At 48.2% G+C, this 26,407-nt stretch overlaps 1 protein-coding gene across 4 annotated transcripts in view; it reads right to left on the reverse strand.

Annotated features, from left to right (window-relative positions):
- ZBTB7C (zinc finger and BTB domain containing 7C) overlaps nt 1–26,407 on the reverse strand; it is a 328,498-nt gene that overhangs the window by 255,912 nt on the left and 46,179 nt on the right. For 2 of the 4 annotated variants that reach the window (XM_037016791.2, XM_037016813.2), the window contains exon 2: nt 13,457–13,686. The exons of the other annotated variants lie outside the window; for them this stretch is intronic. In XM_037016791.2, coding sequence (XP_036872686.2) covers nt 13,457–13,463 — 7 coding nt within the window. In that variant the 5' untranslated portion in view covers nt 13,464–13,686. The remainder of the gene's footprint in view (nt 1–13,456; nt 13,687–26,407) is intronic. 4 annotated transcript variants of the gene reach the window in all.

Consider the following 26,407-nt stretch of genomic DNA (forward strand, 5'->3'; position numbering starts at 1 on the left):
AGGTATTGTCCCTACTTTACGGAAAGGAACTTGAGACTCAGAGAGGTCAGGCAACTTGCTGAAAGGCACACAGCAAGAAGGTGGGCAGTTTGACTCCAGAGCCCTCCAGTACTCACAGTCTGTACTCCCTCCTCAAACAGAGGCTTAGACCTCAGACCACTTCTGAAGTTGTTTGCAGTTTCGCAACTATGCCATGCCTTTGATACTGTTGCTACAAAATGAATGTTCACTGGGCGTTCTGTATTCTTTGTGTCCCCCTGTCCTGTCCTGCAGGCCACGGCTTGCTTATACCTTCCCTCATTCAATCCATGCCTACTATGTCCTACGTGCTGAACCAGGATCCAGCTGTCAATGAGATGTGGGGTGTACCCTCTGGTGAGGAGACAGAGAGAAAATAGGCTATTAAATGTTTATTTGCAACCATGATAAGGGTGAAGGGCCCAGCCCAGAGGGCCAGGGATGGGACAGCCTGGCTGCTCTCTGTTGGGTGTGCAGGGGTTAAACCCACAAAGGTGAGAGAAGCCAGCACTGGAGAGCAGTGTGCACACCGCCTCGGGTGGACAGGAGCACTGCTGGCTCTAAACCGAAGGGAAGAGGGTGCCGGAGGCCAATGAGGCGGGCAGGCCCTGTGAGCCCCGGTTAGAACTTCTACCTCTATCCTGGAAGCAACAGGAGGCCACTAGAGAGCTTAAGTAAGAAAGTGGCATGATCAGATGAGCGTATTTCCCAGAGCAGCTACTGTGTACTGCGGGGAGACCGGGGCAAGGGTGGCAGGAGAAACTGCAGGGAGGCTGGTCGTGGGGCAGTCTGGGCTGCAATGACAACAGAGGGATCAGAGAGAAGTGGCAGAGGAGCAGGTGGGGCTGCAGCAGACAGCCTCGTGAATAGAGTGGATGGTGGCACTCTCCGAGGGAAGAAGGTGCCCGGGTCTGGGGCCCAGGTCGGCAGTTCCATGCAGGCACATCACGATTGTGGGGTGCCATGCATGACAAACAACACTGGATTGAATGACTGATTGATCTACCAATTGATTAATTGATAACTGATGCTGAGACCACTTTCCTAGGTTGAGGCTCACTGTGAGGCCGCTGCTGACTTAGCACTCACCCTCGACAGGAGCAGACAGACCACAAAGAAGGCACACATGCAGGCAGCAGCACCCTGGGGAACGAGCCCAGGTAATGAAAATGTAGGCTATTACTACTATTACCTTATCAGATCTGACAAGATTGCAGTCAAAGGTGGGGCCTCTGCAGCCTGTAACATAATATAAATGGGCTCTTGGGTGGCAGTTGGCTATTGCATTGATTCTTACTTACTCAGAAGCTAAATCACAGTGCTAATGTGAAACGTGTGAAATATCCCATTTTCATGCACTACCAATGAAAGGGTTTCACAGATCTGTAGCCAAATGAATGTACTTATAAGTAATGGAAATCTGCACATGGGCATCATTTTATTACCATACAAGCCAGCTTCATCAAAGCTTTGATTTCATACTGAAGAAAGTGCTCCAGCCACTGAGGGAGTTGAGCAAACACCAGCACAAGGCCCCTGCTTGAGAAAGTGACACTTGATTGCTATCCAGGGCCTGAGGATTAAAAAACTATACTTAACACCATTCCCTTTCTCCTAGAATCACAGAATATCAGGATGGGAAAGCACCTAGGCCCCTCAGCTCACCTGTGTGACAGATGAGGGAAGGTACTTTGCAGGGTACGCCAGCTCATCAGTGGCAGATCCAGGTCTGGAATTCACACTGTGCCACTAGTTCAGACTGTGACACTTGTACCACTAGATTTAGGACCCTGGGAAACCTTTCCAGAGATTCCACATCAGATTCACTGAAACCACCAGAGGAAATGAGAGTAAAGATGATTTCTAACAGTTCAGGTCAGCTGGCAAAGGACACTGCATCTCGGCATATGTTTAGGCGACTCTGGAATGTAGGGACCTGGGGAACAGAGTCACTTGGAGGACAGAGAGACAGGGCACTGGAATCTGGGATCAAAGTCTTGTTTACTTATCTGTTTTGAGTTATTACATATTCTGTCTCCTTCAAAAAAAACTTTTGGGACAGTATGTAATTTAAAACACACATGCAACAAGATAGCACAATTGACATCAGATTGCAGAATTGTTTTTAATAGCAAAGGGCTGGAAATGACCCAAGTATCCCTCTATAGGGGGCTTGTTAGGAAAAAAAATTCTGTCCATTCATCCAATGGAATATTGTATAGCTATTTTTAAAAAAAACTAAGGAGGTTTTACTTAGGTAAGTACTAATTAGTTAAACTAATTACTTAGTTTAAGTACTAATATGGAGGGAGTTCAAGAATACATATTCAAGGAAATTTTAAAAATCAAGGTACACAATAGAGTGTATAGTAGGCTATCTTTTGTATGGTAGAGTGGTAAACTAAGAACATATATTCAAATTTCTCCATTTTAGCAGAGCATTGAAATAAACCAGAAGGTAATATAAATGGTTGCCTATAGGGGGCGGCAGGAGGGAGAGTGAGAAATCTTGATGAATATGTTCGTTATGTCATTTTGATTTTTGAACTGTATGATGTCTTACCTATTCAAAACTTCTAATTCAATTAAACACAAGAGTAAAGAGGAAATAGGAAATAATTCCAGGTGCAAGAGCCAAAAATTTCTCCCTTCTGCCCTCTCCAGAAAATGGATGCTAATAGTGCCTTGTCTGGGATCCCACAGCTACATGGGTCCAGACGAAGAGGGTGTGTCATCAGCCTCTGACCAGGAAGAGGCTGGGAACAGAGTGCAGCTGGGCCGTCTGCTTGTGGTGGCCACAGTGGCCTGGCCTGCCTGCCATATCACAGGGGTAGAGCATCTCTGGAGGGCTGTGCCCACCTCTGCTCCTCCACTCAGCCCGGACTCACGGTTTTCCCAGCTCCTGATATTCTGTGGCTCCAGGAGCAACCAAAATGCACGAAGTACAATGTTCACATTCTCAGGCTCCTACCTGACCCAGAGCTCCAGCCCATCCCCCAGGCCCTTCCCCACAGGGTTCCCAGGCTGGCCCTGGTGCCCCCAGTTCTGGAGGCAGTGCCCTGGCATTTCTCTGCCACAGTACTTATTAGAATAGAATCGTGGAGAGGTGAGATGGAGCGCCCTAAGGATGGCAGCCTCAGCCATGTAAACATGCTCTTCCCTCCCAGACTCCTCTCTGACCTGCTCCCAGAGTAAGAGAGGGTAGCCAACCATCCAACCAATTAAAATGTACTGCCACCACCCAGATGTCCATTAGTGAAATTAATTCTAACCTATTAATAAATTATATCCATACTATAAAAACCCAAATTATAAATAGAGTGATGTACATGAGTAGTTTTTTAAAAGATATGAGTAAAAACACAAGCTCCAGAACATAGTATATACCTTGATCCCATTTTCATGTAATATGTATCTATTTTCCAGATCCATGGTAACAGCATAGGTACAGTCAGTGATATGGATGTAACGATTCCTTGAATTGTTGATAGTGATGATTTCTGGGTGGGGAGGGGGTATCACAATTTCCTTTACTTTCTCAGTTCAGCACTTCTATATTGTTTCAAATTTTTTCTTATATGAAGCAGTTATTTTTTTGTAATCTGAACATAGATCTCCCTTACTCATTGCATCCCTTGCAGGCTGGCATGCTCAATCAACAGCTGAGGGAAATAACTCCCCTCCCACACCTGCACCATCCAGCAGATGGGAAACTGAGGCCCAGAGAGGTCAATACTTTCTCGTTTGACATCAGTGAGTTAACAGCAAAGCTGGGCTGAGTTCCTATCTCCCAACTCAGTCCTACATTGTTTCCACTATACCATGTACCCTTCAAGTAAAATGAGTGTATATTTGTGGAGGGTTCTGTATGTGGCTGGTAGGGGAAATACTGGCCAAAGGAAAAAAAGTAGACTAGGCACTCCAGGACTTATTACCTGGCTACCAGGTCAACACTGCCACCACTCACTGATGGAAGAGTCCAGACAAGTGTTCATTTTAAGATGAACCATTAACCATAAATCAAAGCCCAGAGTGGGTGCTGAGTTACAAAGCAAATTAGAATTAGTGGGTAAATGGATGACGAGTCTCAGCCCCAAGAGCCACATGACTGTTACCCACCAGGGCTGACTCAGAAAAGCCACAGAGATCAGGGTCAGGGAAGGCTTCTTTAAGGAGCGTTTCTCTAACATAAAATAATTGCTTCCATCATGCCAATAGCAGCTGAAATGGCAGGATGCATATTAATCAATTAAGAAGCATTATTAAATCTTTTGTTCCACTGAGCTCAGAAGACCTGGCTGACCGTTAAAAGAACGGTGACCTCTTTTATTTGGTCACCACCTTACAACTTGGAAAAGCTTTAACTCATCCTCCAGTTGGATCCTGTTGATGTCCTGTGATGGGCAGTTTTTAACCTTCATTTCCATGTCTGAGGAAGCAGTTATGTGACTTACTCGGGGTCACACAGGGCAGTTTCAGGAAGCTGGACACCAAGACCTGCTGGGGCTGGCCCCACGTGCTTCTCCTACACTCTACTCTATCGGGAGCAGCAGGGTCCAGAAAAGTGGGCCAACAGCCACTGGGAAGATGGAACAGCCAAAAAGCACAACAGAAGGGAATCTAGAGCCCTGATCGACACATCTCCCTCCGGGACCACCTGCACCATGCTTGGACACATTTTGCTACTCTGTGATTTCTTCCTCTGAGCACTGTTTGTACGTGTGGATTTGTATGTGTGAGTACTCATGGATACATTTTTTAAATGTTTGGCTATTCATACTTCTTAAAGTGTTTTTACATATATTACCCATTAAACTCTCTTTTCTTCATATAATCTAATTATTTCCATTTAATAGATAAAGAAACTGAGGCTTGGGGCAACTTGTCACGTGTCTTATTATTTCTCAGAAGCAAAAGAAAGAGATGGAAATTGTCACTGAAATCCCATGGGGGCCAAGAACTCTCTGGATCTTTTCCTTTCTCTCTCTGAACCATCCTGGCAGAGACATGGTTACCCCACCTTACACCTGAGGACATTGAGGCTCAAGAAGCAAAGTCACCGGCCCAACTGGCAGAGCCAGAAGTCAACAGCAGGGCCCTCTGCCCCAAAGCTGAGTTCTGTGGTTGCTGTGAAAGCCACCGTAGGGACCAGGTTCATGCCAGGCCCTGGGTAAGTCCTTTCCCAAAATGTCAGCACTAACAATAGCCTTCTGAGCCTTGAAACATGCCAGGAGCGGGCTGAGCTCTGTCTAGGCAGGACTCTGCTGGACAGGGCAAATGTCCTGCATGTGGCACAGAGCCAGGCCTCCCCATACTCACCTGAAGCACTCACCACAGCCCTGTCCTTTTCTAGGGTCTTTTCCTTCGTTTCTGCAGGCAAATGAATGGACAGCATGGGCTCTCAGCTAGCAAGCACCCTTGCCTGCTGTGCACATCCCGAATAACTCCAGGCAGACCCCAGAGAGAAGTCAGAGCTGCCGCCCACCCAGCTCTCTGCACTCAAGATACCAGGCCAGCTCCCAGGGATGCCTCAGATCCCTTCACCTCTACTTAAACTGCTGTCCACCTTCTCCAAGATTTCCACTCAGGTTGTCTTCTCCTGCTGCCCTCAGGGATGATTTGATGATGATAAACATTTCCACATGAAGACTTGGGTGTCTCTGAGTCATAATTTATTGCTTTGTTTCTGTGGTTTATCCTTTTTTTTTTCTTTTAAATTAAAAGAGAGGGCAGGAATGAGTGAGTGAAGATGGGATGAGTAATCCCAGCTTCTCTAAACTCTGGTGGGAAGACAGAAACAAGGGGTGGAGACAGAGTGGAGGAGAGGATGGGAGTGGCAGGGAGGGCTGGGTGGGAGAACATCTACCCCAGTTGAGGATCGGAGGACTTGGGCCCCCAAGTCAGATAATACTTTAATCCAAACACGGTTTATGTGCTCAGCTGCAGAATGTGGGCGTGTGGAGGCAGGAGACAGGGAAATATTCCAACGGAGTGATCCATAACAACAAAGGAATGGCCCATCCAAACCCCTCCCAGGCTTCAAGGCACAGGTCAGGTGCCACCTTCTCTGGGTGCCACCACCCCAGTCGAGAGCGATCCCCTGTGTGTCTGAACCTGAACCTTTCATGTATCCCTAGGGCTAGATAGCTTGGCTGTTTCCTATCACAGTTTATTCTTATTGCCTCCCCAATTCCACCATGAGCTCTCAAGGGGCAGCAAACTTGTTTTTATCAGCTCTGACTTTTTTAGTGTGTGACACCCACAATGGTCAGGTGAGGTGTACTACACCCTGCATACAGAGCCATGAGTCTCCAAGCAAACGGTTATGGACTGAGTTTCAGAAAATGGCACCAAATAATAATCTCATCATTTAACCTTTAGTCTTGGGCTTTATACTATATGGAGCCCTTTCCCATATTCCCATAAAGTAAGTGAAAGATGATATTAAGCTCATTTCACAGATAAGAAAATTGAGTTTCAGAAAGTTTCAGCAATTGATCAATGACTAGTTAGCAAATAGAAACAGTTCTGGAACCCAGGTTTCTGACTTTGCTCTGATTTTCCTTGGAGGGGCAGGAGGCATAGGCAAATAATTTGGGGGACCACTGTATTGATATAGCCACCCCCACCCAAGATGCACGGTGTATTTGGTTAGCATAACCAAGGATCTGAAGAAACCTGTTTGACTTCATTCAGTGCAACTTTCTCCAAACTTACCTTACCTGGAACCCTTTTGCATGAGACACCTACAGTATCCTGTGCTGGGGAAATGTTCTACTGCCCCACTGTTACCTTCCTAAAGGGCAAATCACACTCCCAGGAGAAGCTATGTATTATGGATGAAGGATTTAAGCTAAGTGAATAAAGCTCTAATGGGGAAATTTCAGGGCTCAGCCAACCAGGATAAACATTTCTTTTACTCTTCCTTTTCCTCCTCTTCTTCTTCTTATTTTACTTTAACTGTTGAACTTTTCAAATATACACAAAATAGAATTGTGTTATGAATGCCCAGGTACCCATCACCAATCACCAAACCAGCTTCAAGAATACTGAACACTCTGCTTCTGCTTCATTTTTTATCTGAAATATTTTAAAGAAAATCCTAGACATACGTCATCTGTAAATACGTTAGTATATGACTCTGCCACAATATTACGCACACTAAAAAAGTTAATAATAATTCTTGAATGTCCAACTCCCAGCCTGTGTCTACCTCCTTGAATCTCTCAGATGGGTCCTTCCACAGCAGGTAGGCTTGAATCAGGATTCAAACCAGGCCCACAGAGCGCATTTGGTTGTTATGTCTCTAAGGCTCTATCAGTCTATAGCAACTCCCTCTACATCCCCACTATTTCCCCTCAACATCCTGCTGGCAAAATTAGAGCATTTGTCTTGAGGAGACTCTCTTGGCCTAGATTTGGTGATGGCTGCCCTGTGGTGGTGTTTCCCATGTTCCTCTAGTTCTGTATAAAGTGGAAGTTAGATTTACAAGCTTGAGCACTTTTCCATTCAGCTCTATGACAGGAAAATGTCATGGGTAGTGTTGTGTCCTTCCTATTACACTACATCTGGTTGCCCAAGTTTTAGCAAAGCTAATATTGATTCTTGGGTTTGGATGCTGGATTTGGACATATCTTTTTGAGCAAGCAGGTCTTCCCAGTGTCTGTAAAATTACATCTCCTTCTAGAATTTAGTTCTAGATACACATTTCACCCAAGACTTGCCCATTTTCTAGGATTTCATGGAAAACTCTCTCCTACTATCTAGATTCAAAATCAAGCTCTATCTGCCGGTCCTTTCCTAGGCTATCCCTGGGTGACCTTTTACCTTTCCATTTTTGTTCTTAAAGAAAAGATTTTTAAATGACCAGACAAGCTGGGGAATCCAGTGTTCCCTCCAGGCCAGACCCTACCGGCAACTCCATGGGCTTAGCTAGAGTCCCAGAGTCTCAACAGCCTGTGGATTCTTCCACCCACATCTTAGGAGATGAGTCAGAATCTCAAGGAGAACAAGAACACATAGTTGAACATGATAAATATGCATCTAAAATTTTTAAAAACCAAATTACACAAATCAAGCTTATTCTGAGAGGTTCGTTTTGCCAGGGGTCTCTAGTGCTCCAATCAGCATAATTAAATAGTAAGATCTCTCTGGAATTGATTGTGGTTTTCACATTTTTTTATCATCCAAGGACCATTTCAGCAAGATGATTTTAAGCTAATAAGAACCCCCAAATTAGGAACTAATTAAGGAGATAGAAAATACAAATGTATTTGTTTTTAGTTAGGTACTATTTTTATCAGTGGAATCATGAAAAATTAAAATTGTTAAATACTTATATGAAGGTTGTCAGTCAAGGGCAACGTGGCTTTCTGCCTCACCCTGCTGCAAAATTTTAAGATGATATATCAGAAGCTGCTCCTTGAAGGCGCCCAGGAAGCAATAAGACTAACTTTGAAGAATAGAATTACACTCTGCTGGAATTGGCAAGGAAAAGGGCATTGCTATAATACTCTCAAATCTTCAGTGATGAAGATTCTCAGTGCCTCTCACTTTCTGAATGCATGCCTACATGACAACAGGGTTGAATCACTGCGGCACACTTCCTCATGCCCATTTAACAGATGCGACACTACAGCCTGGGGGAGTTGAGAGAACTACATAGGGTCACACAGAGAAGTCAGAAAGAGCCGGGACTGCATCTGTAGCTAAATGTGCTTGATTTTGTGAAATGCCCTCCCTACATCCCACAAAAGTGCCACAGATCACCTTTTAAAATAGATGTTAAGTTGTAATAATACTGGTTTAGAGGGCATTTTAGGATTTGTGACAGCCTTGAGAGCGCAGGCCCCAGAAGAGACCAGGAAGTAGGATCCAGCTGCTCCCAGGGGGCAGAGCCTTCTTTCTAGAGGGGCCACAACACAGGGACCCACTGCCGCTACAGTGAGCACTGAAGGACCTCTGTCTGACCCAAACACACATGGACAAATGCTGACCCAACCTTCAAAATGCCATCTCAGTCCCCAGGCCTGGAGAATTCCCATTCGTTCTGTGGACTCTGCATTGATTTCCGCACAGCTGACACCCAGTTACTCCTCATGTCACCAACGTGCACCCTCCATACTAGGCCCAGAGGATGTGGGATCCACCTGCAGACACTCTTCAAACCTCCAGCTCTATCACAGAAACCTTACCAAACCCACCCAGATGGGTGCAGAGGGCCATGCAACTTCCTCAGACGCATACCTCACTTCCTGTAGCCCCAGGTGGGGTGGATTGCCAACTCTGATGTTAACTGGGGTAGATCCCAAACTCAGGGGAACTAGGTAGAAACCCCCACAATAAGCTGAAGGAAAATAAAAATGTCAGGGAAAAAAAAAATGTCAGGGAAACCTACCACTGCCAATGATTCACAGGTCCTTCCCCTCTTTTGGAGAACATGAGGCAAGGGTCCATCCAGGGTACTGGCCTTGTGGGAATGAGCACCTGGCGGGAGCACTCAGCTGAGCCTGCTGGCAAGGACAGTGCTCAGCAGCCCCACCTGCCATGTGATGCTGGTGGAAGGGCACCTTTAGAAATACCCAGCTCATAGGAGAGAAAACACCCAGGTAGAGAGTTAACAGTCTCAATAACATCTGATAACTTTACAAAGGTCTTTCACATACACTATCTCATTTGAGTCTCAGAAAACCCCCAGAAGAGAGCATTATCTAATCCATTCTTCAGTTGGAGCTGGGCATAGAGGAACTTGATTCTGTAGCATGTCAACCCCATGCCAGCTACATGGACCAGGATGCTATGTTAATAAACGTATGTAGCAATTTGTTTTCTGCTGTTGTTGGGGCCAGTGCCTGGAGCAGACATCACTTACAAAATGATAAAAATTACACTCTCCACCCCCAAAAAGAGCAGCCAGATTCTGTGAAAAGGGGCTTTAAGCAGGAGTTACCTGTATTTTTATGGCTGGGGAAAGGTAAGGGGTGTGGCAAAGTAGATGTGGGCCTTTGTTTCAAAGGCTAAAGCTGGGAGACAGGATAGAGAGGGATTGTGGGACATGCAGCTTTTGGAGTAGAATCCTTGGGCTGGGTTTCAAGACGCTTGAGATGGCTTAGACAGTGGGCCCTGGAGTGGCCAGCATCCCTCACTCCGCTGGAATGTAGTGTCTTGGTGGTATCCACACCCCAGAGATGAAGCCCTGTGGACCCCAACATCCCCTATGTCAGAGCTGACACAGCGCACAAGCTGCCTACAGGGCCTGCTCCTCCAGATGACCAGGCAGGTCTGGTTAAGGAGGCGTCACAGGCAGCCACCACCACCATGGGCCAAGGGCCTGGCCTTCCCTTCCCCATTTGTCCAGACCTGCAAAGTCCCACTGTTCTCACATAACAGAGGGTAGAGACAGAACTATAGAAAACTTTTCTGCAAGGAAACTTTGGCCAAATTTAGCCAATAGAGGAATTCAAATCAGTTTTCATTTGATTTAAGAAAATAAAAGGGATTATTTCTTGACATCAAATGTCACTAATTATCATTATTTTATCTAGTGCTCAAAGGTACTCAGCAAGATAGAAATTATTAGTGCTACTTTCAACCAAGCTTCTGAAGTTCAGAGAGTTCTAGGAATTGCCTGAGATCAGCCCCAGAAGCAGCAAGTGGTGGGTCTCCCCAAGCTCAGGTGGGGAGACCCATGGTCAGGGCTGGTACCAGAGAATTTAAGTCACCATCTAGAACAAATGATTCAAGACATCTCTGACAATTCAAGCCAATTTCCCTAGGAATTCATTACAGATGTGCCATGAGAAGACATAACAGTAAATCCCGTTGCTTAGCTCAAGATACACCTGGCCTCTAGGCACCCCTTCAGCAAGACAGTCCAGATTCTAGACCCAAGGTGTCCAGTACAGTAGCCACAAGCCACATGCGGCTATAGGGCACTTGAAATGTGACTAGTCCAAACTGAGATGTACTGTAAGCATCAAATACACTCTGGACTTCAAAGATTTTATATGAAAAGAAGAATGTAAAAAGATCTCATTAATATTTGTACATTGATTGTATGTTGAAATGATAATCCTTTGGACATGCAGAGTTAAATGAAACATGCTATTATAATTAATTTCACTTGCTTATGTTTACATTTTTCAATGTGCTCTTAGAAAATTAGAAGTCCTGTGTGTGGCTCCCATCTGGGCTCCTGCTCAGTGTCTCCTGGGCAGCCCTACTCCAGTCCCAGGCCCTGCCTCAGTTTCTGTACCCACCTCATCCTACCCCACTCCCAAGAACAGCACCCAAAGTGAAGAGGCAAGGCTTCCCAAACCTTCCAATAGTGTCCTCCCTGAGGAACTTTTCTGCGAATTCCTGGACCCACCTCTCCCACCCTTCAGCCTACTCAGTGCCCATAGAGCACCCCTGGGCCCAGCAACTACTGAAGTAACTCCCAAGTACAGGCACCACTTCTGAGCGTTTGGATCCACCTTGAACCACATTTTCCACGGCCAAAGGAATTCTGATAATGAGGTTTGCAAAGTCCAGGCCTCAAACCAGATCAGCAAATGGAAGCCCCAGGACCTAGGGTGTGTTTCTCCCAACCTTCCTTGCTCCCACCCCTGCCAGAGTATGAGCTCCTCCAAGAGTAGAATAATAGAAGTAAACTCAATGTACTGATCACTTACTATGGGGCTAATTGCTGAGCTAAGTGTTTTTGCATGTTTTATTTTATTTAATTCTTCCAACCAGCCTGTAAGTGAGAAAGTATGGTCCTGTTTTAAAGCCAGAAGCCCATTCTCCCATGGTTTGGGATCTGTCTCTTCTCCATGCTTCTTCCTCTGCCTCCCACTCCCTCCCCTGGGGCAGATGCGCCTCATGCATCCCTCCTAGCACAGGGCCCAGCGCGCAACAGGTATTTAGTAAATGTTGGTAACATTCGTTAAGAACTTTCTGACAGACCTGATCCTTTGTTCTTTCTTGTCCTAATCAGGAAATACGTTGCCCCTTACTTTCCTGAGGCCACATACATGATGAAAGTCCTCACGCACCTACCTATAGGGTTAGACCTTCTCTGCCTCTACCTGCCCCCATTACCTCCCAGACCACCTTCCCCACTGAGAAATGGGGTCTGCAAATAGCCTAGGGCCAGTACACTGGCATCTGTGATGGCCAGGGGCATAGCCACAGGCACCTACAGAGCTGCCAGCTTCCTAGAAAAGCCCCTCCAGGCATAACCAGTACCCTGACTATCTTTGCTGGAGTCCCTGGAACTCTACCCCACTGCCATTTCCTGGGTCCACCTAGTACTGGCAGGTGATTCATTTCTTAGAGTTGGGCTCAGCTTTCTAAATGCCTTCATTGCCTTAGTCTTTCTGCCCGATTTAGAATAAGGCCACCCAGAAGTCTTAATGCTCTGCCCCTCCCAGCCCCTTGGCTCGGCCTTGTGGACCCTGACACTGGCCTGCACTGGAATGGAATTTGCCACACCCCTCAGGGCTCCTGCCCCAGACCATTGGCCTTTCTCCCCCTGCCCTGGTCAGTTTCCCAAGGCTCCAAGCTGTTTTTGCTTCTGTCCCAGCCTGTCTTTTCCCCCATGGAGGAAGTCGCCAGAGTGGTACCCTTCACACAATGAAGACCAGACGACCCAGGGGACAGGTCCTCCCTCAGATCAGAGCTCGCCATTGGGATCCCCAGTCCCACTGACCCCCTGCCCTTCTAACCTCAGGGCCCCACCTTATAGGCTCTGGGGACTTGCTCAGTGCTCCCTGCCTTGCCCAGTTTCCTCAGATCAGCTGCTAGACCCAGCATGTCTACCCGTCCTCTCCTGTGCTCTGCAGAACTCCACGCATGACCTCCCCCAGCCACCCTTGATCATCTGCTACTTGCTCTGACACCCTTGGAGGGATGGAGGGAGCCACAAAATCCCATCTTCCTTTTTCACAAGAAATACCAGTCCATCACCTCACCCTAGCATTGGAGAAATTTGAACCAATCTAGAAGGCTTCCCAAGCAGCAAGGTCCCCAGGTCTTCCCCTCCCATGTCACCTGTATGATGGATACAGGAAGGTACTCCTGCACCCCTGCTGCCTGTTTGCCCACTGGGTTCAACTCCTTGCTTTCCAAGATTACTGATGGGGAATAATGACTTCTTGATTTGTTACCCTGAGTTCTTCAAACAAAGGGGCTACATCCATAAAGACATCAGGCCTTCCCATAAGGCATAGGAAGTGAACCCACCTGATGCTAAATCTTCCAGTGCTTGGCTCTAGCAAGCACATGGGGCAGAAACTAATAACTATAAAGCATCCATCTATCATCTTATCAGGCCTTATGGTGCTTTGTTTGCATAGTTATCTTCCCAAGGGCTGACACTTTATGTCTACCACAGGCTGATACATTCTCCTACCTGCCATATCAGTCAGAGAGGATAGCTGAGCCTCAGGTTCATTACCTGTCATTACACCATGTACATGTTGCTGGGGGCCAAAGCAACAATTCTTCCAGAGTCTGCCCAGTAGTGCAGACCCCTGACTTGGTGGTGCCAGGTCCAACAGACTGTGGGTTATGCTCACAGCTCAGGCCCTGGGTGGGCTCCACGTCATCCCTTCTTGCTGTCCTGGGGTCGGCCCACTCCTCAGGGGTGGGGACACCTTCTGAGCTCCCAGTAGCTTTAGAGGGGATCTATAGGAAGAACAGAGGCCTATGTCACCAACCAGGGTCAGAGACACATGTCCACATTTGAACTGTTCTAGAACTTTCCAGTTATCCTCTTATTGCATTGTATTATTAGGTCCTTTAATTCCTGGTGACTATACAGACTTTAGTTCAGCCAGGGTCTCATTGCCAATGTCCCACCATTGTCACCAACTCTGCCCCCAGGCCTCAGTGCACATATACACAAACACACACATCCTTCATTCCTGTTTTCTTGCCTCTGCATATTTTGTTTTATCGGCCTGAAAGACCCACCTTCAGTCACTCATCCTACCTGCCATTCAGAGCTCTGCTCATACCCACCAACAGAACCTCGCCACCTGAGGAAGAGGAAGGAACTGGTGCTCCCCCTCCACCAATGTGGTGCGCAAAGAACAAAGCCACGTCTACTGGGTATGTTCCTCAATTCATATAGCCAGGACCCTGGGGCAAGGCTTCCAGTGGGCTGTGGTTTGGGGGCTCTAGGAAGGCCTCCCACTTGTAGCTCATGATGAACCTCCTTTCACAGCCCTTAAGCTCAGAGTGAGAGAACAGGGTAGAGATGCAAACTCACTGGGTAAGGGACAGACAATGGCTACCCTGAGTTGCCAAATCTCAAAGCCAAGGCTGTGGCTCACACTGTAGGGAATACCCCTGCCCATCATGAGGGTCCATGCATCTCTGAAGGTTGGGTCCACACTGGCCACAACCCTGCATCTCCGACTGACCAGTCGTGGCCTGTAGCTCCTGCATGTAGCTCAGTGCAACCCACAAGTCCACCTCCCATTAACAATGGACCAGACCTCAAAACATCAGGCTGCCAGGAGAACAGAAAATCATTCCCTTGGTGTTAGTGGTGTGTCCCAGTCAGCCCGGTGGGTCCTTGTTCAACTCCTGCTCCTGTTCCTGCTGCCCTGAAGGCTGTAGCCCTGAGCTCTACCCCAACCTTGAGCTCCTCTGAGCCTCGTTGGGCCCACTTCTGAGAAGGGGCTGTGGCAGGTGGAGAGTGTCCACCAGGGCACCCAGCACTTGGAGGTAAGGGGAAGCACATGGACAGGGAGGAGAGTGGCAAAGGAAGGCAGGGATGTGAGGTCCTGTGGAGTGTGTAAGAATGATGATGACAAGTCTTACAACACCATAATGATTTATACCCTTCAAGATGCTTTCACACCCATTAGACCCATTTGGTCTCAGAGCAGCAATATAAAGAAGTATTTTAAACATAGATGAAGAAACAGCACAGAGGGGTTGAGAATCTCACAAAAGGTTACACAGTAAGTTAGTGGAAGGACCCAAACTGGAATTCCTGGCTCCCAATTATCATTCCTTCCAGCAAGTTCCCTGGTCCTAGGTTAATTTCATGTCACAAGGTCGGGGGGTGGGCAGTGTCAGTGGGAGAGAGAAGGGGCATGGGGCAGAGGCATGTTTGGCCTGCTATGGGAGGGTGGAGAGTAGAGGAGAGCAATCACGCCTTAGGTGTCTTCCCTACAGGAGGGTCTAGAAGGAGAAAGCACAGAGAGGACAGAATGATAAATAGGGAAGACAGGAATGTGGAGGCTCCTAGCTAACAAGAGCAGCTCAGGCAAAGAGGAAATTGCCTGTGATTAAATAGCCAAAGCTTGTGGGGTGGGGGATGGAGTAGCTGTACTGCCCTTGAGCTTCCTGGGGTCTGGACTCCAAGGCAGCATTGGGGGTTTGAAGCCCCTTTGAAACAATAAAGCAATTATTATTACCTTTAAAAAGCAGATATACATATATATGTTCTTTTGTATATGTGATATATTCCTAAGTAATAAAAAAAAATGTTCTACCCATATGAGAAAGATCTTGGCTGCTCCTGGACAAAGGGATTCTCTGCTTGATTCCACAGCTGCTCTGCTTCTATTGACTCAGAAGAGGTCACAACTTGGAAATTCCTACCTAGCCGAAGAAGGCAGGATCAAGCTCCTTCCAGAACAAGCAGCACAGGCCAAAGGCCCAGAAACACGGGACAGATGGCAAATCCATGGAGTCAGGCAGTAAAGTGACCCAAACACCAGTGGCAGCCATGTAGCTCAGTGCAGACTCATATGCTCCCCTCCAGTTAACACCGGCCAGACCTCAAAACACCAGGCTACGGGAAAAACAGAAAATCACTCCCTTGGCATTAGCTCTGTGTCCCTGCAGCTAAGTGGGTCCTCCTTCAACCACAGGGCTCTTAGGCCTACTGTGTGTGTGCTGGATGCCATGGGGGAGGGAGACAAGCTGCAGCCTTTAGAAGCCAGTCACCGGTGCATCCCTCTGGCTGCATGGTCACCTGGTGGCTGTAGCTCCAGAAGAAACCAGCTAAAGCTCATAAATTTTTGCTGAGGATGGAAAGGGTGGGAACAGGATTGCTTCAGAGCCCTCCTGCAAGGTGGGGTTGAAACATATTCACAGCAGATGGTGCTGTCGCCCTCACTCCGGGATTCTCATTCCTAATTATCTGTGCTGTCAGCAAAACAATTAGCCCTCAAAGAAAAATTGCTCTGTCCACTCCCATCCATATGAAAAGGCAATTTTTTCCAAGGACAAGGGACACTTAGGGCAGCATCAGAGGGAAAGTAGGGCAGCCGTGTGTTCGATTCCAAATCTCCCTCACCCCAGGCAATTTCACCACCGTCTGACCTCCACGGTCTGCGTAGGCATGGCCCCAGCCACCCCGCCCGCCTCTGAGCCTGCTTTCCTTCCCCATGAAAAGAGGGGGTGAGTCCAACTCTTAGCGTACCCTTCAGTCCCAGCCATTCTACAATGCTACCATTCTACAAGCTGGATTCTTTTCCTCCAAATTTTAGGTCCCTTTGGAACAGAGACCAAGCTTCCATTTGTTCCTTCATTTGCTCACTTGCTTATTCATCTGTCTTTTCATTCATTCATTTATTGTTATTTATCATGTTTCTCCCAGCCTTCCTGACCACTGCTTGGAGCTTTCTTCCCCTGAAATATGGAGAGAGGAAGGAAGAATGGGGCAGGGGAAAGTGGGGGCTGCCAGGGGCTTGCAGACTTGGCACTGGCTTGGCACAGGCTATAGAAGGGAAGTCCTGTTGCTGCATTTGGATTCCTCTGAAGATTCTGCTGCAGGAAGGCAGCCTCCTCTCCAGAAAGCTGAATTTGGTGAGCAAGCCACTTTGGTCCCCAGGGCAGGCCTGCAGAGGGGTGGAAAGGTGTCATGTAAGGGAAGCCGAAACCCCATCAGCTACTGTGGGACTGGTGGACAGCACAGGACCTGCACTTCACGGGGCTCATTCAAAACTGAGGCATAAATGAATGAAAAGGGAATGCCCCTCCTGAAAGAATCGTTTGAAAAGAGAGGAGAGTTTTTCCAGGGCTGAAGCATGATGTTTATTACCCAGAAGACTATTTAAGCCTGGGATCAGTTGGTCTAATTTATCTATCATCATGCACTGTCATGGAAAAGGAAGCAGGGCGAGCAAGAAATTGTTTGCTGTCAACAATGAAAGAGCCTTCGGGAATGACGTCACCCAGGGCAGGCCGGGTTTGCAGGGGCAATCCGGAGAGGCTGAGGGGCCGGCTCCTCAGACAGGGAGATGGAGGGAGACCCGGCCACAGGTGGCCCCCTATCCAGGCCTCACTCTCGCCCTGCCCCACACTGCCTCCTGGATCGCCCTTCACAGACTGGAGGACTCTCAAGGCAGAAAGGGAGGTCCAGATGGAGGCGATGTCCGCTGCACCCCCAGCCCCGTGGGACTGCAGGCTCCCCAGTCAGGCAGGGGCAGCACTCTGGGCAACTGGGGAAGGAGTCCAGGAAGCAAGGAAGGCCCGGGTGGGGGGTGGGGGAGCTGGCATCCCTCCTCCACCACCCTTTTGCCCAACTCAAGCCTTGTGACATCTTCTTCCCTCTCCCCGTTGCCCATCCACTACCAGCACCAGCCCCTGCCCCGGGTCCAGGAGCATAGGCTCAGATGCCAGCTCCCCGGCATGAAAGGAGTGTGTTTATATTCAAAGTGGGCCATTGCCCACTCAGAAGCTGCCCACTCGCAGGCAGCACATGTGACTGCAGCCCCTGCCCAGAGCCCGGGCGGGACAGACGCCAACCTCTGGCTGGAGACATTTCTAAATATGAGCCTGGCACAAAGAGTCAGGTTCCCAGGCCTCCTCGGCCCTGGGAGACCCAGCCAGGATTGTTGAGGCTGCTGAGAGGGAGAGGGCTGGGGCGGCAGGATCAGGAGGCTGCCAGCTGAGACAGCCATCAGCCCCGCCAAACATAGCCTGAACCTTCCCTGGCCTTCCAGCCTCGTTAGGGGAAGAGAATTACCCTGCACCGGAAGTCCAATCAATTGCCCAAAACCCTTGGCAGCAGGGACAGGAAAGTCACTGCCTGCTCAAATGTGCACGGATTAAAAATATACAAATGGAATATTTTTTCTTCCCCTCTCTTCAGCCCCCTGAAGCTTAGGATGTTTGTTAAAAATAGCCTTGCTGTGGCATGGATCCTACAAAACCCAATGACTGGCAGGAAAATTAAGGCGCCATTGGAGACAGAACTAAGTGGTTACCCCTGGGGAGTGGACTGGGAGGACTGAGAAGGGGTGCTTTCAAGTGTTTCCAGACACACTTCTGCAATGCTTGGATTTTTAACAACAAGCAGATATTATTTTTATTAGTTTTTTATTTTAAGTAGAGGTTCATCCACTGCATCCTCCAGCCTATGCTTATGGCTGAACTTGCTCTGACCTAGCATCCTGGTGCTGACCAGCCTGGTGGTGCACTGACTGCTCAGCACCCAGGGCTACAGGTAAAAATGCAGTCCAGCATCATGAAAGGAACCCTCAGACCAGAGTTACAGTCTCAGATCTATAACTAGCTGGCTGTGTGACCTCAGATAAGTCACTTGAGCTCTCTGGGCTTCAGTTTCCTTAATTGTAAAATGATGCAGTTGAGATAAATGCAAAGCTGGGTACTGTCCAGTCTTAGTATTTCATAATTTTAAGGATTAAGGGAGAACTTCTAAGACTTGCCTCTGTTTCTCCCCACCATGAACTGGCAAGGGGAATGGGTCCCTGAGCCATAGTAGGGTTTTTAAATCAGGAGGCAGGTAGGAAGGAGAGAGGCTTTTCTGAGAGCAGACTGGCTCCACACCCTGCTGACGAAGTGTGCAACATGGAACAAGCATTACTTCAGTTTCCAGAATGTCCTCAGTTCGAATCCTGGCTTCAGCTGTTATTAACTATGTGAGCTCAGGCAATCACTTAACACTGGTACAAATCAACTCAACCTGCTCATCTGTAACATGGAGTAAGAATACCTACATCCAAAGGCTCTTGTGAACATTAAATGTAATAAAGTGAAAAAGAATCCATTTCATTTCATTTGATTCTTTTCTTCCTCCCTCCCTTCACTCTACCCTGCACAGCAGGATGGTTAAGTGCATAGGCTCTGCAACCGGGTTTGTATCCCAGCTCTACCACCTATTAGCTTGTGACCTTGTGCAAGCAAGTGAATTTCTCTGTGCCTCAGCATCTTTGTCTGTAAGATGGGAGTAAGCTGGGGCTGGTTGTGGTACTGCCCAGCCCACACTCCTGCCCCTACTAGCCAACTTGGCCCACTGTTTTCAATCTTGCATCTTCCATGGATTTGGCTTTAAGTACTTCCTTCACAGACCACCCCTGCCCCACCCTACAACCTCTCTATGGTTCCTGGCCCATAGCTGTCCACCACCTGTGGTTGTCCCGCCTGCCTAGCCCTTCCTATTTATTCTCTGCCCCCTCTGCATTTGATCTATACTCAGCAGATTTGCACCTGGCCAGGAGTGTGGGATCTATCCTAGAGCCATGGAGAATGTGTGCTTCAGATCAGTGCTTTTCAACCCTTAACATGCTTATGAATAACCTGAGGATCTTGTCAAACTACAGGTTCTGATTCAGTAGGTGCCAAGTGGGGTCTAAGATTCTGCATTTCTAACAAGCTCTCAGAGGGTGCTCGTGCCACCCGTCTGGGACCACCCTTTGATTAGCAAGGCTGTAGAGTGGAGGAAATCCTGGGGTGGGTGGGTGGGGTGTGTGGGGTGTGTGTGTGTGTACACAGGGGAGTGGGGACACGGACAAGGCAGGCCAGTGTGTGTGTGTGTGTGTGTGTGTGTGTGTGTGTGTACACAGGGGAGTGGGGACACGGACAAGGCAGGCCAGTGTGTGTGTGTGTGTGTGTGTGTGTGTGTGTGTGTACACAGGGGAGTGGAGACACGGACAAGGCAGGCCAGTTATTCAAATCAGAGAAGGAGTACAATTTTGACAAAGATGGCATGATGCAGACCAAGTTTGGATTCAAGAGACACCAAAGAGGAAAAATAGGAGAGTGTTTGTGAAATGATGTGACACTACCCTACCAATAAAAATAATGCTTATTGAGATGATGCAGCAACACAGAAGGGTGCTTATGACATAGTAACTGGAAAAGCAGACTACCAGTTACATGCACACTATGTCTTCAACTCTGTCAAATGCACATTTAAGAAAACTGAGAGTAGGACTACAGTTCAGAGCCACAAAGGTCATGTTATAGTATGTAACCACATGTATTTTTTATTTGTCATTTTCTAGATGTTCTTAATAGAGTTTTATCATTTCTGTAATTTAAAATTTATATTCTATATATTCTCAGATGCCTACTTCCCAAAAGTGTCAGTTACTCTGTGTTATTGAGGCTTGATGTATTTTGAGCACAAACTGCCATTTGCTGCAAGAAAGGTCCAGAAAATGGTGCATTAAATCTCAGTCAAACCCAAAAATAAAGCAACCCAAATTCTGTTTTTCCTTTAAGCCAAGAGTCCAGTGCTTTGGAAGGCTGGCACTCTCACCTCTCACTATAGCAACAAGGAGACCCAGGTAACCCCAAGCTTACACTTATTAGGAGTTAAAAATAGGAAGGCTGTAGATAGATGCTTAGGAAGAAGCTGCCACGGGTGTACACTGGACAGGATGGGTTTGGAGCCCTCTCCACCTCTCTTACAGGAAATAGAAAGCAAAAATCAGACTCCAGGAGCTGGTTCCTGCAAGATGACAGGTGTGCTTGGCATTTTCTTCCTTGTTTCCTCTTTCAGGGCTGTAAGCTGCCTTACAAACCAGTTCCTGACAGCCCTGGAAGTGGGCTTTTCTAGAAAAGGAGTCAGGCACTGTGGCCAGGGGGTGCTTGCAGCTTACAGTTTGTGCATATCTCTCCCAGCTTTGTTCCACAAAGCACCTGCCATGGCTGAGGTGCCGAACATAACGTGACGTTGTCCTAATGGCCCTCGGCCATCTCGGTGAGGCTCTCTGCCGTGCCAGGCGGCATGTCCCTGCTGCTGTGGTCTTGTCTCCTCTTCTGTCTGCCCCTTCCCACAGTGAGGTTCCCAGAGGACATACCGCCTGGTGGGTACACCTGCCTAAAGAGGCTTTCCCTGCTTTTATTGTGCAACTTGGAGCAAGGGTCAGGAAGAGGGGTTCTCAGGAATAAGGGGCCTGGTTTCAGCCACTGTCGCTCATCAGAGGTGATTCTATTGCTTTGAGATCTATGTCCTGGGTAGGGGAGGTAACAGCAGCCTAATCTCCAGATAAGGCACCTGCCTGTTTCTTGACCCTCATTTGAACTGGTGCTTATTTTTGCTGGCTGGTTTTCCCAGAGGGGCGTTTAGAGACCACCAGAGTTGCACATGGGCCAGACTAGAAGGCAAGCTCGGATTTAGAATTTAACCCTGACTCTATATATCCCTGTTATCATTCCTTTCTCCAAACCAATTCCCAAGCTTCAATATGCCCTTGTCTTGCTCCTTCCTATAAAAGATGTCATCATTCCCCAAACGAGGTTTTCTTTTCCTTGCTTCCCCCAGGAAACAACCCAGAGGCACTAGGCCAGATGTAGGCTCATCCCTAGATGAGAAACATCTGAGAGCATTCCGCGTCCCGACTCCCTGCCATCAGCAAAGCACTGCAAAGCCCTGAACCCCTGCCTTTGCCCTCCTTCCCAGGTTGGAGCCAGCTCTCACCAACAAGCTGGTACTGTTGCCTTCGCACACCAAGCTGCTGGCAGCCTCTTCTGTGTTTATCACCAAGCTGCCGGCCAACTCTGTGTTTATCTCCAACCCTACATGTTTCCCTGGAACATGTGAACTTCGTGTTCCATGTGTGACAGAGCCCACCGCATCACTAAGTCTCTGGAGGACACCAGCAGAGCCTGGACACTGTGGCTGGAAAGAGAATTTCAGAGTTTTCAAGCTTGGAGGTGGGAAGTTCTGAAAGGTGGCCTTTGCAGAAAGACTAGGCTGCCAACTACAGGAAGAAGAAGCTTCTGGGACAAAACAGTAAAGTCACCTTGAGACCAAGATGGGAGGTGGTTTGCAAAATACTGAGGTTGGCAAGAAAAAGGGTGGGGAATGAATGGGGGCAGAGGAGGCCCGGCTGGCAGGTGTGGGAGGCTGTTGAGGAAGGAAGGTGAGGTGATGGACACCCGAGGCGGAGGAGGCCTTGCGGAGGCTGGGAGGGCATGTCAACACAACGGCACAGCAAGCTTACCAGTCCTGCTGGGCAAATGAGCCAGACCCAAGACTCCAGCAGAGAGTTGTCAGGAAGGGGCCTCTGAGAACCTCATCCCTGCTGGGTCTGGCCCAGGGAACAGCAAAAAAGTGGACCAAGATGGCAAAATGGCACAAACCTTGCAGAACCAAGAGCCAGGCATCTCCCATGGATAAGTCAGGTCAGTCATCATGGTGCCCATTCCCCTGAACTGGCATCACATTCTGTTGTGCTATCTGGTCTTCCCAGAGGGGATTATAAATGGTCAGAGCTGACATTCATTACCATAGGGGCCAGACCACAAGGCAAGCCTGAGTTCAGAATTCAATCCCAACCCTGTACATCTCTGATGGCATGCCAGGTCCAAGTTCAGCTCCCAGTTTTACAGATGAGTAAACTGAGGTTTAGAAAGGGTATGCAACCAAGGTCATACAGCTCGTTCAAATTCTCAGCCTACCTGATTCTTAAACATGCCTCCTGGGCCACCACACTTCCCTGCAGTCCCATGGATTGTCACCAGAGCAAGGACAGTGGTTCCTGGCTGTTTTTTTCTAGGGGACCCTGCTGTCTCCTGCAATCAAATCCCTGCTCTGAGTCTTCTGCAGAGGCTGACATGGTGTGGGCAGGATTACTCCCTCGGGTAGGGCCAGTTTCCAAGAGTTACAGCATGCACACATGTCACCTGGCTGCGCCTGCTGCCAGCCCTGCTCAAGCACGCACAGGACATTTAGCGGGGAGAGGAAGCCTGGAGAGATTGGTCAGAGGATGCTGGAAATGGGGTGGTGACAGGAGGGGAGACAGAAGGAGGCAGGGAGAGGCAGCTGGGTCTCGGAGGCTTTCTGTGCAGCCCTGGGTATAGTGCTGGCTGATGAGAGGACTTAAGAAGCACCTATTAGCTGCTTGGTGACACCTTCAAACCGAAGAGTAGCAGCATATTGGTAACACACAGTAGGGGAGGAGGACTACAGAAGGAAATCAGTTTTTCCCTTCATCTCCTATATAAAATGCCCATGGGCAGAGGAAATCCAGGAGAGAGCAATGGTAAATGTCCTCTTTATAACAAGGCTCAAAGACCAAGTCTCTGTCTTTTTTGTTTTTTTATATCCTTTCTAATGTCTACCTGGTACTGTCTGATGCAAACTATAGAAGCTGCATATGTGCTTCCATTCAACAGGGATTTTTAGTAAATTCCTATTATAGTTTCAGTCCTGTCAAGATGATGGATGGACAACAAATTAATACAACAAACTCCTACATGAGGGAGCATGTGGTTACATGAGGCTGAAGTAGGTACACACTTCCCAAAGCAGAGACTGGATTGATGCTGAAATGAAGGTGATTTAGGAGGAAAGTTTAGGGCAAAACCAAGCTTCTCAAGAGGTGGTGGATTCTGAGTAGCCACAAGCAGGGGAATGAGGGAACTCCAGTCCACTGGGGTCCAAGATGGTAAAGGACCTAGAAAGGCCACTGTTTGTGGGGGCAGGAGGACCCACAGTGTACAAATCCTGGAGGCCAGTTTTAAAGGGAAGCAGACAGATACTGCAAAACTTGCCATGAAGCACCCCATCCCAGGGCAGAGACCATGTTTTCCTCATTTTGAGACCCCTGCACATAACACAGGGCCTGGCCATACCAGGATCCCACATCCTTCAAGAAGTGAGCTGGGTTCCACAGCATCTAGTGTGTGCCATCTAGCACTGAACTGCAAGTGGCATCCGTTCCCCTGTGCACAAGCTGGGAGTCCCACTCTAAGCACTGCGACCTTCTTTCAAAAGTTGTTTTCTTTATTTATTGTTTTGTTCATTAGTTTTCTGTGATCACAGTTTTGAAATCACCACAAACTTGTGGCTCAAACAACAGGATCTTCTCTCTACAACCTTAATCATATCTGCAAAGGTCCATGTGCCATGTAAAGCAACATATTTACAAGTTCTGGGGAATAGGACATGGACATCTCCAGCTTCTCAGGTACCATCAATCTGTGTAAGTATGGTCTGAGGGTGGGATTGCCTAGGAATACACCTGTGTAATTCACACCTGCAGGCAAAACTCTGTCTCTCCACAAGTCCCATTTAAACAAATGTGTTTTGTTTTTTAAAAACTTTGTGTTTTAGGTTGGCATAACCAATCTCAGCATAAACACCATGACTTTGCTCATAATAGTTTCTTGTTGGAGTTTTATGTGTACTACATACACTGTTCTCACTTTCAGACCTCTGATACAGAAAAACTTGATTTTGAAACAGGAAAATAAGGAGGTGATTAATCACCTGGCACAAGGACTCACCCAAGATCTCCTTGTCAGATCATAATCCCCAAATACAATTAGAATAGAGTTTCTCTTCCCACATGGTTTCAGTGCATTTGAATCTAATGGATTTGGAACATGACTTGAGAAACACAGCTATTTCCTGCTTCCTGACTACAAATCTTGCACCACTTCCAGCTCATCTAGCCTGTTAAGCAAGAGAGGAGAAAGCTGGTGGATCAGGGTTGGATCTGAAACCCAGCAGTACACTGTACCCTCAATGTTCCACAGGAAGGAAGGGGAATGGGGGCCAAAGAAATTGGGCTGAGCAATCATAAGCCCACCAAGCACACTGATGCCCTTCTATGCCAACAGTACCCAGGCCTCCCTGGCCCCACACCACCCTAAGAACATTCTCATGACCAGCCTCAGAGGGCTTTCCCTATACCCTCTGTCTCTTGCTTCCTCACTGACAGGAGACTGTGGTGCTCTGACATGCCTAACTTCTCCCCCTTTATCCCCCAGGTTCACCCAAGTTCACCTGTCCCATGTCCCTGCCCACTGGTTCTTGGAGAAGGAGACTGCTATACAAACCTCTTCTAAGGTGACCTAGCATAACATGGTAAGGTTAGTTACTTTCCTCCTTGGACATTTCTGGTTCAAAACAGAGCCTCTTGGAGAGGGTAATAGTTTGAAAAAAGGATATTATCTCTAAAATTGACATTTCAAGGACTATAGGGGAGAAACAGGGTCGTGAGGAAGGAGAAAAGCCAGAGAAATCTCTGAGATGCAGCCTTGAAATCATGTCAAACAGCCAGCTGTGAGCTACTACTAAAAATCTGTTTTTCAGAATTTAAGTCAATGTCCAGATGTGTGCTTTGGACCTTCTATGGGCTGGCCCCTATAAAGCCTTCTCTCCTTCTGCCACTGCTGGGAACTGCATCAGCCACTGGCTCCTGTACTGTGCCCCAGACCTACTTTGGGCTTCCCAACCTGTGGCCCCACACTGGGCCAGCCCCGAGGGCCCTTTCAGTCATTGAAGCTGCCATGTTGCCCCGCTCCACGGCGCCACGCCCATCCCAGGTCACGTGTGTGCAGCACCTGGCACAGTAATCCCGGTCTGCCGCCCTCACAGCCCCTCTGCCCTGGATGCCCCCCGCCCCCACCCCCGACCACCACTGCACACTCTTGACAGTCACTACTTGGTGCTCTTGATCTGGGTGGGTGGGAACAGGTCTCCAACTGGAGTATTAAGTGGTCTGGGGGTAGTTACTGGGTCCTGAGTCTGTGGAGACCACCCCCACATGGGCTGAGAATTTGGCATTGGCTTTCAAAGTGTGGTCCTGGGACCAGCAGCGCGGCACCTAGCAACATGTTAGAAATGAAAATTCTCTGGCGCCCCAGCCTCTTGAATCAGACCCTTCGTACCCTTCTAACAAGCGGAGGGCAGTTCTGACCCACAGAAAGTTGGAGAACCAGGGAGGCATAGGCTCCTCCGTGCGCCCTGCTGGGCTTGCTGAATTGATTAGCTGGGTTTTCCGACTAGGAAAGTGGCCAGCTCGGTAGAGGCAGCTCATTTATGATTAGTCTCTCATGGGGACCCAAGTCCCGTGTTTGTTCTCAGGAATCACAAAGTGAACTCACTCAGAAACATCCCGGCAGCCTGAAGCATTATCATTTAAGGCTGAACACAAGCAGTGCAGCGCAGCCAGGCTGCCTCAGCCCTCCTCCAAGGGCACCCCCCTCAGCAATCCCTCCCCTGGCCCCACTGACCGGGAGGGTAAATTATTCAGCAACCAGTTAGTTTAGTGATGTTGCCATCTCCCTACCAAGTGACTTGCCCCAGCTGGGGTAGTGCTTTTCCAACACACAGCTGGGCATCTAGAAGTTCCTCCTCCAAGTCCCCCACACCTTCCAGAGCCTGCCCCAGCTACACACC

This window comes from Manis javanica, chromosome 9, assembly GCF_040802235.1.
Source record: "Manis javanica isolate MJ-LG chromosome 9, MJ_LKY, whole genome shotgun sequence".
Lineage (NCBI taxonomy): Eukaryota > Metazoa > Chordata > Mammalia > Pholidota > Manidae > Manis > Manis javanica.